The following is a 13,888-nucleotide window of genomic DNA, read 5'->3' on the forward strand; positions in this document are numbered from 1 at the left end:
TTGTGTCCTTGGGCAAGACACTTTACCCACCTGCTCCCAGTGCCACCCACACTGGTTTAAATGTAACTTAGATATTGGGTTTCACTATGTAAAGCGCTTTGAGTCACTAGAGAAAAAGCGCTATATAAATATAATTCACTTCACTTCACAATAGAAAACCAAAATAAACAAAAACATTACTGTATGATAAGTACGGTATTAACAATTAACCAGTCCTTGTACAAAAAAAACATTGTCCAAGCTTTTTTTAGTCTCACCGGTGATGCCATGCTGGTAGGATTAAATGTTCCCTGGTCATCAGTACACCTGTTGCTGGTTTGGATACGGCTATTATCTATGGACAGTGTTGCTTCTGTGAGCTGCAGATTTTTAAAAAAAGCAAGAAAAAAAAGCAGAAAAGTAGATTATGAATTGTTCTGATTCTTGCATGGGGAAACTGCAAACACAGAGTATCGCACACTCAGACCAGGGACGAACGCGCTTCTTCACACTAAATGTAATCAATTTATTCATGCAATTGTCCGTTTTCATGCAGTTCTGTTTGAGAATAAGGAAATAAGCAGGTAATTCTGGTTATCACTTGTCTACTTTCACTTCTGTCCTTTTACAAAGCAAATACATAAGAGAAACAATGCCTGTGTTTTGATTTGTCTGTCAATGCTTGCCTAACGCCCGAAGCGTTGCTGCTAAGTAAATTAGTCATTGAACCTGACATGTTGATTGCCCTTGCCAATAAAGATAGCTGTTTGGTTTGTGATCAAGATTATGTTGTCAGTTCAAAGAAATTCACATTTGATGCAGTAAATAATGCAGTAAAGCTACACTTTGCTGGAGATGTGGTACGAGCAAAAACACGACAGCTTTGTGGTCTGCCATTGTGGTTTTTTGTCATGTCCTACTTATGCATGCCAAGACAACACTAGTAACGCCCATGTGCATTTACAGGTATTTTGTTTTCAATCAATCAATCAATCAATCAATGTGTATTTATATATCCCTAAATCACAAGTGTCTCAAAGGGCTGCACAAGCCACAACGACATCCTAATCTGTTCATTGTTTACATGGAAACACCTTTTCTTTTTGTCACAAGAACATAGAAATCCTTAGATCAGGAGTCACCAACGCGGTGCCCGCGGGCACCAGGTAGCCCGTAAGGACCAGATGAGTAGCCCGCCGGCCTGTTCTAAAAATAGCTCAAATAGCAGCACTTACCAGTGAGCTGCCTCTATTTTTTAAATTTGATTTATTTACTAGCAAGCTGGTCTCGCTTTGCCCGACATTTTCAATTCTAAGAGAGACAAAACTCAAATAGAATTTGAAAATCCAAGAAAATATTTTAAAGACTTGGTCTTCACTTGTTTAAATAAATTCATTAATTGTTTTACTTTGCTTCTTATAACTTTCAGAAAGACAAATTTAGAGAAAAAATACAACCTTAAAAATTATTTTAGGATTTTTAAACACATATACCTATTTACCTTTTAATTTCCTTCCTCTTCTTTCCTGACAATTTAAATCAATGTTCAAGTAAATGTATTTTTTTTTATTGTAAAGAATAATAAATCAATTGTAATTTAATTTTTCATTTTAGCTTCTGTTTTTTCGACGAAGAATATTTGTGAAATATTTCTTTAAACTTATTATGATTAAAATTCAAAAAAAATTATTCTGGCAAATCTAGAAAATCTGTAGAATCAAATTTAAATCTTATTTCAAAGTCTTTTGAATTTATTTTAAAATTTTTGTTCTGGAAAATCTAGAAGAAATAATGATTTGTCTTTGTTAGAAATATAGCTTGGTCCAATTTGTTATATATTCTAACAAAGTGTAGATTGGATTTGAACCTATTTAAAACATGTCATCAACATTCTAAAATTAATCTTAATCAGGAAAAATTACTAATGATGTTCCATAAATTATTTTTTTAAGTTTTTGTCTTCTTTTTTTCGGTTGAATTTTGAATTTTAAAGATTTGAAATTGAAGATAAACTGTTTCAAAATTTAATTGTCATTTTTTTTCGTGTTTTCTCCTCTTTTAAACCGTTCAATTAAGTGTAAATATCATTAATTATTAATAATAACATAGAGTTAAAGGTAAATTGAGCAAATTGGCTATTTCTGGCAATTTATTTAAGTGTGTATCAAACTGGTAGCCCTTCGCATTAATCAGTACCCAAGAAGTAGCTCTTGGTTTCAAAAAGGTTGGTGACCCCTGCCTTAGATGTTATGCTTACATTGGTTGGTGCTAAAGATTGCAGGTTCACCAACAGGATGGTATCACTGCTACTTCCATCCGGAAACATTTGCTGGACCTGGAAGAACAACAAGTAATGGATCATGCGTTCATTCATATGAGACATACGAACACTGTGTTATCCTGTTTTTGTGCTCTGCTACCTGCTGTAGGAAGTCAGGCAAATTTCAGATTTCTGATTTTCAAAATAAAGAATTAAAACCTTTTTTATATCTCCAAGCTAGATACTTAGTTGTTAACTATTTTCAATATATGTCACAGAGCTTAGGGTGAGCCCCCTGTAGGATGGGTGACAGCTTTATAGTCAGCTATAAACTATAGTCTATGTCAGTGTTTTTCAACCTTTTTTGAGCCAAGGCACATTTTTTTCATTGAAAAAATCCAAAGGCACACCACCAGCAGAAATTATAAAAAAACTAAACTCAGTTGACAGTAAAAAGTAATTGTCGCAATTGTTGGATACAACTTTAAACCATAACCAAGCATGCATCAATATAGCTCTTGTCTCAAAGTAGGTGTACTTTGCACTGAGGTCACCCACTTCGTACATGTCATATGTTGATCCAGGCACATTCGGGGATGTTGGGGAACTAGCGTTTATACCAAATGGATTCCAGTGACCGCCCAAATTGTCATTGGAGCAAAGATTATTAAACGTTAGTTTTGTAGGTGTTTTTAGTCTTATCTAGATAAGGCTTGGCACATCACACCATGACTTATTTTGAGTTTTTTGCTGTTTTCCTGTGTAGTGTTTAAGTTATTGCCTCGCGCTTCTATTTTGGTGGCTTTTCCTGTATTGTAGGTGTTTTCCTGTAGCAGTTTCATGTCTTCCTTAAACGCTATTCCCCGTGTCTGCTTTGTTTTAGCGATCAACAATATTTCAGTTGTTTTTATCCTTCTTTGTGGGTACATTGTTGATTGTCATGTCATATTAGGATGTGCTCTGTGGACGCCGTCTTTGCTCCACAGTAAGTCTTTGCTGTCGTCCAGCATTCTGTTTTTGTTTACTTTCTAGCCAGTTAGGTTTTAGTTTCATTCTGCATAGCCTTCCCTAAGCTTCAATGCCTTTTCTTAGGGCATACTTGCCAACCTTGAGACCTCCGATACCGGGAGGTGGGGGGTGGGGGCGTGGTCGGGGGTGGGGTCGTGGTTGGGGGCGTGGTTAAGGGTGTGGTTAATAGGGGAGTATATTTACAGCTAGAATTCACCAACTCAAGTATTTCATATATATATATATATATACATATATATATATATATATATATATATATGAAATACTTGACTTTCAGTGAATTCTAGCTATATATATATATATATATATATATATTTTATAATACATATAAATAAAATAAATACTTGAATTTCAGTGTATATCCAGTAGATGGCAGTATTGTCCTGTTTAACTTTTCCGTTCATGACTGAGTATATCATTTCGGCCACCGTGTTCAATGGAGAAGTCTGTTCTACGAAATTTACAGGCAACATACCCTTTCCCCTTCGAACTGTCCTGGATTAACTGAAATTCTTGTTTCCATTCGTTTTGGAACTTGCAAGCGTATTTCTTCATCTTGCTCGTCGACGGCGTCGCCATGTCTGTAACTTCCTCGTTCTTCTGCTTCGTCTCCTTGTTGTGTGCGCAGTTGTGCACTCTACTCTCTAAAAGCCGTAGATGTTATGACGTCATTGGGCAGGCAAGCTGTTTATATTGTGGGATAGCGGACGTGAGAACAGGCTGTCCCCACTCAGGTCCGCATTGAGCTGGAGGGGGTGTGGCCTCCAGCTCCGGCTGAATACCGGGAGTTTGTCGGGAGAAAGTTTCTTCCGGGAGGTTATCGGGAGAGGCGCTGAATACTGGGAGTCTCCCGTTAAAATCGGGAGGGTTGGCAAGTATGTCTTAGGGGCACTCACCTTTTGTTTATTTGTGGTTTAAGCATTAGATACAACGACAAACCCTCGTCGTCTTACAAGACGCGTTCCCGACATCTACAATGCAATTAGCTACCGGTTGCCACTTACTATAATTACTGGTTTGCAAAAAATATTTTGACATCAAATAAGTGAAATTAGATAATCTCCCATGGCACACCAGACTGTATCCCACGGCACGTGTGCGCCGCGGCACAGTGGTTGAAAAACACTGGTTTATGTATCGTCACTTACTGTATAGTCTACTATTTATAGTACTCATAGTCATTTATAGCTGTGTCTTATTTTTATGTCATATTTTGTATTGCTCCTTGACTGCTGCAATGGCTATATTAGAGAGGAAACTTAACAATAAAGAGCACTGAAAACATAGGCTACTAACAGGTTGAACCTAACTTTGTATGTACACTTAGCTGTGAACAAAAGTGGTTGAAACTAGATAAATCATAAGATGTTGAAGACTAGGGATACTTACCAGCTGAACTGTCCCGTTCACAGAGCCACTAAAAACAGCCGTGGCATTGACCCATTCTCCATCTGTATTTCTGTCAGCAGAAACCGTAACACACTGCAGCCTGTAAAAAGGTATGTTCACATACGAATAAATGAACAACTACAGGGTGTTTTCAAATTAAATGGTTGTTGAGTCACTCTAAAGAACATTTGTATTATGACAACGGAGCGCCTACAACGCCTTCAAAAAAGCAGGACGGGTGTCTTACTGTCCCGGTTGGTTTTCTCTAAGCACTGAATCATTTAAGGGATTGGTTTGTATGCACACATTGTATGCACACCCGCATGTTTTCTTATGACTCACAATAATAGCCAAAGTCCCTTTAGTTCTACTTCTGTTTTGGGAACATTTTTTTAATACCCATCCTTTATTAATGCAACCATTAATTATAACACACCTCTTCACACTTTAGCTAAGACACAAAGGAAAATGTTCTCACCGTGATCCATTCGTGTAGTGGATCACCACAGATCTTCCAACAATGCTGTGAGGTCCAGTTAATGGTAGGTTGCTGTCTATGAAGACTTCCTCAGATTGACTGAGACCTGTCAGCAAGCCAAATTTTCCACTGAGATCACCTATTTCATACTGGTCAACTGTACCAGTTCCCGGTGAGGGGGACTCTGATATGTTGACTGACAGTGGGTTGTAGTGTCCCATGATGTTTGCATTTGAGCATGGGTCGGAGCTGTTCGGATCAATGGGCAAAACGTGAACATGATAACCACCAGCCATGGCATTTAGGTTGAACAAGGACACGTTTACACGTGTGGGGCCATTTGGGATCCACTGGTTAAAATGGATATTTCCGGTAGTCATGCCAGGGCCAAACCACTCTCCTAGGCTTGCTTTGGGGACACGCACCATTGTAATATTTGCACAAGCAATCCTTGGACCTCCTCCCTCTGCTTCATGTATGACTACAGATCGACCAATTATGCCTGACCTTGGCAACCAGGAAGTGACATCAGTGAAGAAACTCTTCGATTCGACTCCACCAACTGTGGCACTGAGGTTGAGGAGGCTGTGTTTACTGGCAAAGTCTCCCACTTCACAGGCTATCGGGGTATATGGGCCACAGTGGAGTTCATAACTGATGTCTTCTGTGTCAACGTTAAATGGGTTCCAATGGCCTCCTGTTGTGCCGCAGCGCATCTCATCATTGTCCCTCTCTGAGCTGATGGGGTACATGTGTATATGCCAGTTGTGGTTTCTTGTTGAGGCCATTGTGGTGTTTCCGTATGACAAAACCACAAAGACCGATACATCAGATAGAGGGTTGTTCTTCAGCTGGGTAAATACCATGTCACCAACCACGAGGCTCTGAAACCTTGCTCTACCAACAACCACTTCACCAGGATAGCCGATGCTTGCACAAACATATCTTGCACCATCTCTTAGGTGAATCACAATGGACCGGCCAACAATGCTGTTTCGTCCAAATAGAGGGAGGTTGAAGTCTTCGAATGCCATATTTACAACGTTCAGATCGGCAAGGGACATATGCTTTGCACTGAGGTCACCCACTTCGTACATGTCATGTGTTGATCCAGGCACATTCGGGGATGTTGGGGAACTAGCGTTTATACCAAATGGATTCCAGTGACCGCCCAAATTGTCATTGGAGCAAAGATTTGACGTAGATGTTCTGCCAGTAGGAACAGGAAAGTTATGCACGTGGTAAGTACCAACCAGGCTTCGCAAGTTAGTTAGGTTGACTCTGAACTCTGTCCGATCAAAAGGGGAAGACTGGCGGAAGCTGAGGTATCCACTTATCCCTTTCATATCCACAAGAGCGCTCACTTGTTTGTCTGGAACATCATAGATTTTTGCACATATGAACGTTGACTCTGGACGAAGTAGAAGAAAGGCAGTGTCGTTACTTAAGCTTGTCAAGTCCAGGCGAGATTTCCCGAGTTGCAAAGGTGTTCCAATGTTAATGGCACCCAGATCTGTCAAGGTGGTGGAGTCTAAACTGCCAAGGAGAACATCGCAGCTTGAAGCTGAGCTCACTGAGCTGTAGACTGTTCTATTGGTCTGGGAGGCATTGACTTGACCGATTGTAACAAGATCTGTAAGAATCCTTACGTCGTTTCCTCCAACATTACGGCGAATGTAAACATCGCCAGCAATTTCTCCATTGAACCTGGCCTGACTTGTTGAGACTGTTTGACCAGAACTTAAAACTGTGCATACTAGAGTGTTGTTACACGTCTGCAAAGTCAGCGAGAGGTCATCCAAGTTGGAGCGCATTCCAAAAAGACTTGAAACATTGACTGTAGAAGTTGTAGTGGGATCAGCACTGAATGTGAAAATATTAACGCCAATGTTTGCCTCAGTACATGGTTCAGCAAAGTGGCCGTACATGACGGGAAACTCTGTAAGGGAAAAATTCAAAGGGCCGCATGATCCGGCGCCAGAAATGTTGACTGTAGCCATCCCGGTGGTGGAGTCCAAATCAACCTGACCCATGACTCCGCCCATGTTCAGGGGTGCACGGAACTGAGTACACCAAATTCCATCTAAAAAAATAATTGTTAAATATTAGCCAAATGACAGCTTTAAGCAGTTAATCATTCAATGTAACAGTGTTACTGATTGATGCAATTTCAATGGAAAATTGCATGTATCAAAATACAGATAGATGATAAGCAAAACAAACAAGAAATCCACTCTCATGACACGTCACAACGTCAAATACAGTAACGCAGAAAATGAACTATCCATTCACTCCAACCATTATTTATTAACTAAAATATCTGCACTATTTCATAAAGTAGACCGTCACAAATGAAAGTGGAAATATGATGAACTGCAGAAATAATATCAGTGTTGTTTGTTTTAGTTAATCACACATAATAACGTAGCGTCAATCTTGACTCACCTACACACATTCTTTTCTGATAGAATCAGTTTAATTTAGACATATGACCGTCAGGCTTTAACATAGACGTAGCATATTTTCACTAGCAGGTGTATGTGTCAAAGTTGACTGTCAACTGCATACTTTTGTTCACATATGTTAAAACACTGGTTGAATGTGTGAAATATATTATGCATCCAGTATAATGTCTGGATAAATGAGGGTTCCTGAAGAAAAGTCTATATATCCTGTTTTGCATTTCCATTTAAGTTTGGCTATTGTCTTTTAAATTGATTTTAAGTTTGGCATTAATTTAGAACTCTACAAAGATAACTGCAATAAATAATACAAAACGCAGAGCCCTGCAACCATTGGGGGGGACCTCGTTTTGTGTGAGTAAGTGCATTCAAAATGTCAATTAATTATGTTTTATCGTAAATGTATTCCTAGTATTCCCGCAATACTTTAAGTGGCTCTCATGGCAGACAGCATGAATGATTGTTTTGCAAAGCAGGAGGTACTGGTTGTATTTGAAACACCACAGCCTATTAATTTATTTTTTAATGATGTTAAAATTGTCATTTTTGCACGGAAAAATACCAGATTGAACAGTTTATTTTGCATGAGTTTATTTTAGTACAAAACTTCCATCAACGTTTGATTAAAAACATATTAAAATTGTTACATATTAAAAAAAAAAAGTGTGGCATTTTTTTTTTATGTTGACCTGGTGTGCTCCAAATGAAATGTTGCTTAAGATGGTGTATGATGGTGCTGATGGTGCTCAAGAACAGTTTTTTTCTCTAAAGCCATAACCACTGTGAACTCTCATAGGCACTGATTTTATAGTTTAACACCTCTCTGTGTGCAATTTTTACTTTCCACCCACAGTCTGAATGCTTCTGTATATAGTATAATATTTAAACAACACATTCAGAACATTCATTGTCAGGACTGGACTGTGCACCTTACCTCCTTTTGCACTAATTTTATTTGCTTTCCTTCCTATGTTTTGCATATTCATAGACTGTCGCACTGATACTGGAGTTGCTTTTAATCTCATTGTTCCGGTGTATAGTGACAATAAAAGGCATTCTATTATATTCTATTCTATAGGACAGATAAAGAGATTTTCTGTAGAAAAGTTAACGCAGATAAAAATGTCAATGAAACGGATGTTGTCTCATTGGAACGTTAGGGATGATTTACATTCCAAATAAGAGGGAAAACCTGAAATGTCGGCTTGGAAATATAGTATCCCTTACTGCTGGATTTACACATTGAACTACCTTCCAAATACGAAATTTGTATTATTATTTTTTTGTTCTATTTTGCAAACTAAAAATCCAAGGCAAAAATTGTTAAAATATGTCCTGTATGGTATTAATGGAGAGTGGAATAGTCACATTTGCATTGATAAATCTATCTGATTTTGTTTAAGTCACTGTCTAAAGTTGTAAACACACAGCAGTTAAACACTTTAAAAGTCACTCTACAGCAATAAAAAGATCTAAAGTAAAGATAGCAAATGTGCAAGAATAAGTGATTGGGAGTCCAAAGGTGTTCCTCCCAAGAGAGAATGTTCTCAGTTACAGTCAGCATTCACCAGAGGCTACACAAGCAGCCAATTAGTCAACTAACTACTTTTTACCTGACACTTGCTTGATGGCAGAGGCAGTCTGCCTCCATCCCAAGTATTAAGTCCCTGAAAAGCCTTTTTTTTTTTTTTGCTTCATACTGCTGAAGTAAGCTTACTATAAAATTTGCAGTACTCACCCAGGAAACTGAGAAGAAGCAGGACTATCAGGGACATGATGGCATCAACATGCGGAGGAGCAGATGAAGTGTGTGCATCAATGTTATCTCTAGTTAAGTAACCCGAGTGACCAGTTTGCCTGTGCGGAACTCACAAACCATCTGTCTCTGTCAGCCTGTGATTAGTTATTAGAGCTACTTCTGCTGTATTTACTGAATGCAGGGGAGGGAGGGAACATATTTTGTGAACATCATGGGTGGAGTTGGTGTGATGGAAAGCATTACTATGACGTTAATATGTATATATGTGCTCTAAATTTCCTCAAACGTATTCAAGAAAACCCATACAGGTAACTGCGCTATCATGAAAACATACCAATCAATTGTATTAGCAATAAGAATTGATTTTATTTATGATACACTTTTCATTGTAAAAAAAAAATACTTTGAACTGATACAATATTGAATATTCAAAACATTGGCAGGAATAAGCTTTTTGAATAGAAAGGTTTTCCGAATGTTCTTCTTAGCTGGACAGGCAGGCGGTACTTTACATTCTGCTTGGAAGAACATGTGCATATTTTCTCATTAACTGTTTTTTTTATTGAACTTTTTTGTTTGTTTGTTTGTTTAAAACAAATCTATACATTTTGTTTTTATTTGTGCATTGATATTTCTTATTGATATTTGTTATATTGGTATTTCTGTAACCTGACTGCAGGCCAACAGATGGGGATTTCCCATATTTACACCTGTATTGTTGCACTGTCCCTAACAAATACATGTAAATAAAATAAGATAAATAAATAAAGATAAGATGTGTACTGAATATAAAATGCACACAATGAGGAGTCCAGAAATGTGAAAGGATGTAAGTATAGTACAGATGTTGAGGGTGCAGTTTAGAGAAGTAGCACCAGATTGAAATAGGTTCTCGGAAAAAAAAATCTGCTTTTCGAAATCTTTTTCTGCTTTTCGGATCTATTTCTGTGATGTACTCCTCAGCCTTCCTTGTGACAGGGTTGAGGGAAAATAGTAACATGCTCTAAAAATAGCACCAAATCCAATGGCCCATCATTTGGGCTGTGTGGGGTAGGCCACACAATTATTTACACACCCAAGAGTGCCCGTGAAGTGGGTTAGGTCCTTAATTTGCCTTGTTAGCATCCCTGATTGCAGCAAAAGCTACAATTGTGATGTGACTATTTCTGTGTCCCTGCAAAAGAGATGCGTGTACTGTACTGTCTGTGTAATATCAGTCGGCTGGGATAGACTCCAGCTCACCCGTGTTACTCGAAAATAAATAAGGTAGGTAGGTAGGTAGGTCTTTATTATCATTGCTCAAGTACAACGAAACTTTGTTTTCAGCACAAACCCGTTCAAGATTAGACAAACAAACAGTGTACAGGGTTACAGAACAGTAACGCTGATGGGTCGCCACAAGGTGCCCCGTAAAAGATGGGGAAAAAGGTCAACGCAGGGGCAGGATGAGTAAAGGATGAGTAAAAAAATACAATCTAGAACATTTCCCTAGTGGGAAAAAACCTCCATAGCAAAGCACATAGACAACATACATCTCGAGACTTGCCAACAGTGGGGAGGGAGTGGGGGCTACGGTGGAAGGCTGCAGCTCTTCAGGCGCTGCCCATCCGTCCATCACCCCTAAGGGATTAGCGTCAGGAGCGTTGGATGGGGTATGTGTGTGTGGCGTATATTTTCGTGGATGCATGTGTGTGTGTGTGTGTAAGCCTGCCGCATGTCTCTGTTCCGCAGCCTTGATTACGTGCAGTCGCTAGTCCAAAGTCGACAACAACAGGTGTGTGTCCATGAGAGACAAGAAGGGAGTTTGTTGTGTCTTCGCCGCACTGTCCTTCGGGAGAGTCTCGAAGCCAGGGAAACAATCCAAGTTAGAATGTTTTGTTTGCGAGTGAAAATAAAATTTGCTTTTCACTCTAAACTGTCTATGACTGATCCTCAAAATTCATCCTGCGGGGCAGACAGAAACAGTATAGAAAGTGGATGGACAATCATGGACGGTAAAAGGAAATTAATTTTCCCTGGAACATAGGTGGGCCTAAATATGTGTGACGGCCCAGTAAAGTAGAATTAACTAGGTAGGAGCAATGACTACACTACAATTATACAATCATGTCATTAACTGTTTAATTGTGATAAGTTAAGGAATGTGTGTAGGACCAGGCGGTCCACATTCATTTGAGATAAAAGCACATATAACAACAAACAAAAAAATTGCAAGTCATTGCGCTCGTCATCATAAAACTGAAACTTATTTTCGTTTTCTTTTTGATTGTGTTTGTTGTACTAATATATGTCATTATGTTGGGTGTGGTGTTTTCTCATTTTACTGGGAAAAGCACAGCCAATAAAGTAAAGCAAAATACTTTCTCAAGAGGAATTCTTTGTTTAGAATACGTTGGCTTTCTTTGTGTGTTTTCAATCTGCATTGGGAAAAGCGGTAGAAAATTCACGGATTCACTCTGCCACACCAACATTTGAAAACTGGAAGTTGGCAGTGAAAGGAATATCATTTAAATTACATTTTGGGGAGGATTATGAAGTAAATCCATTCTCTGCTTTTAATCGACTTTTATACCGCGTCCCACACTGCAAAAAAGAGATGAAAAAAGGTATGATGAAAAGACTAGATTTTAGGGGAAAAAATACTAAAAACGAGTAAAATTATCTGTCCATAGAGCTAGATTTATTTTTAAAATAAGACATCCTATGTAAGATTTGTATATCGAGAAATTAGTAGGACTTTTAAGATAGAAAGAAGTATTTTATTCTGAAAACAAGCAATGTTCAACTTGCATTTCTTACATTAAGCAACTTTCTTCTTTCTTGTTGTAAAATATTTTCGATGCTGGGGGGGAAACCCAAAATATAATTTGAACACTTCCCAGCAGGCACAATACAACGTTGATGATGCATATAGGTTTTTTTTAAACTGACTTCTAAACAACGTTGTAAAATAGCTGTATTTGTAAACTGAGACAACGTTGGTGTCTAACTTTGGATCCGCGTTGTTGGTTGGGAAATGACCAAATTTCAATGGTCAAATCAACATCAGAACCCAACATTGATTAAACGTCGTCAATAAGAATGTTGTTCCAAACAAACACACATACTGTAAATATACATTCACTGTACAAACACACACATACACATACTGTACATATACATTCACTGTACAAACACATACATACACATACTGTACATATACATTCACTGTACAAACACACATATACACATACTGTACATATACAAGTACATATGCACACATACACTCATGCACATAATCACGTTTCATCAAACATATATTAATGTTGTTGCCCTAGGGTAAACTGGGTATAACACATGGCACTCTGACAAAGCTTAACCTATTGTTACTATAACAATCTACAAGGTTAATGTAGATTGCTTCTCTTCCCCCCCCCCCCCCCCCCCCCCCCCCCCCCCCCCCATTTTTATGCATTCTTTCGTATCTCAAGTTATCATTACGTATATGTATTGTTGCATTTGAACAACTGTATTGTTGATAATAAAGGTAAAGTATTGGTATTGTATAGTACACTTCATTCATTAGCGGTGTTACAAAAAAGATCAGTTAGAATAATACATCATGTTGGATATAGAGAACATACAAATCCTTTATTTATTGAATCAAAAATACTGAAATTCCACGACATAGTGAATTTGCAAACAGCTACAATTATACATAAAGCAAACTATAACCTGCTACCCATGTATATACAACAATCCTTCTCAAAAAAAAAGGAGAAATATAATCTCAGAGAAAAATGTAATTTAAAACATCTCTACTGAAACCCACTACTACCGACCACGCAGTCCTGATAGTTTATATATCAATGATGAAATCTTAACATTGCAACACATGCCAATACGGCCGGGTTAACTTATAAAGTGCAATTTTAAATTTCCCGCTAAACTTCCGGTTGAAAACATCTTTGGATGATGACGTATGCGCGTGACGTAGCACAGTGAAACAGAAGTATCGGTACCACCATTGAAAACAATATAAAATAGCTCTGTTTTCATCTCATAATTCCACAGTATTCTGGACATCTGCGTTGGTGAATCTTTTGCAATTTGTTTAATGAACAATGGAGACTGCAAAGAAGAAAGTTGTAGGTGGGATCGGTGTATTAGCGGCTGGCTGTAGCAACACAACCAGGAGGACTTACTTGGATAGAAGACGCGCTAGCCGATAGTAGCCGCCAACCGCACGGATGATCGGGTGAAGTCCTTTGTCGCGCCGTCGATCGCTGGAACGCAGGTGAGCACGGGTGTTGATGAGCAGATGAGGGCTGGCTGGCGTAGGTGGAGCGCTAATGTTTTTATCATAGCTCTGTGAGGTCCGGTTGCTAAGTTAGCTTCAATGGCGTCGTTAGCAACAGCATTGTTAAGCTTTGCCAGGCTGAGAATTATTAACCGTGTAGTTACATGTACATGGTTTAATAGTATTGTTGATCTTCTGTCCATCCTTCCAGTCAGGGATTTATTTATTTTGTTTCTAACTGCATTTGAGCCAG

The 13,888-nt window shown here is 38.5% G+C and overlaps 1 protein-coding gene across 1 annotated transcript in view; it reads right to left on the reverse strand.

Moving 5' to 3' along the window:
* Nucleotides 1-9,479, reverse strand: part of LOC133639377 (uncharacterized) — a 35,022-nt gene extending 25,543 nt beyond the window's left edge. The window contains exons 1-5 of the mRNA XM_062032640.1: nucleotides 9,336-9,479; nucleotides 5,136-7,218; nucleotides 4,658-4,757; nucleotides 2,237-2,314; nucleotides 258-359 (exon numbers count right to left, since the gene is read on the reverse strand). Coding sequence (XP_061888624.1) covers nucleotides 258-359; nucleotides 2,237-2,314; nucleotides 4,658-4,757; nucleotides 5,136-7,218; nucleotides 9,336-9,372 — 2,400 coding nt within the window. The 5' untranslated portion in view covers nucleotides 9,373-9,479. The remainder of the gene's footprint in view (nucleotides 1-257; nucleotides 360-2,236; nucleotides 2,315-4,657; nucleotides 4,758-5,135; nucleotides 7,219-9,335) is intronic.
* Between the last annotated feature and the right edge of the window lie 4,409 nt (nucleotides 9,480-13,888).

This window comes from Entelurus aequoreus, linkage group LG22 (assembly GCF_033978785.1).
Source record: "Entelurus aequoreus isolate RoL-2023_Sb linkage group LG22, RoL_Eaeq_v1.1, whole genome shotgun sequence".
Taxonomy (NCBI): domain Eukaryota; kingdom Metazoa; phylum Chordata; class Actinopteri; order Syngnathiformes; family Syngnathidae; genus Entelurus; species Entelurus aequoreus.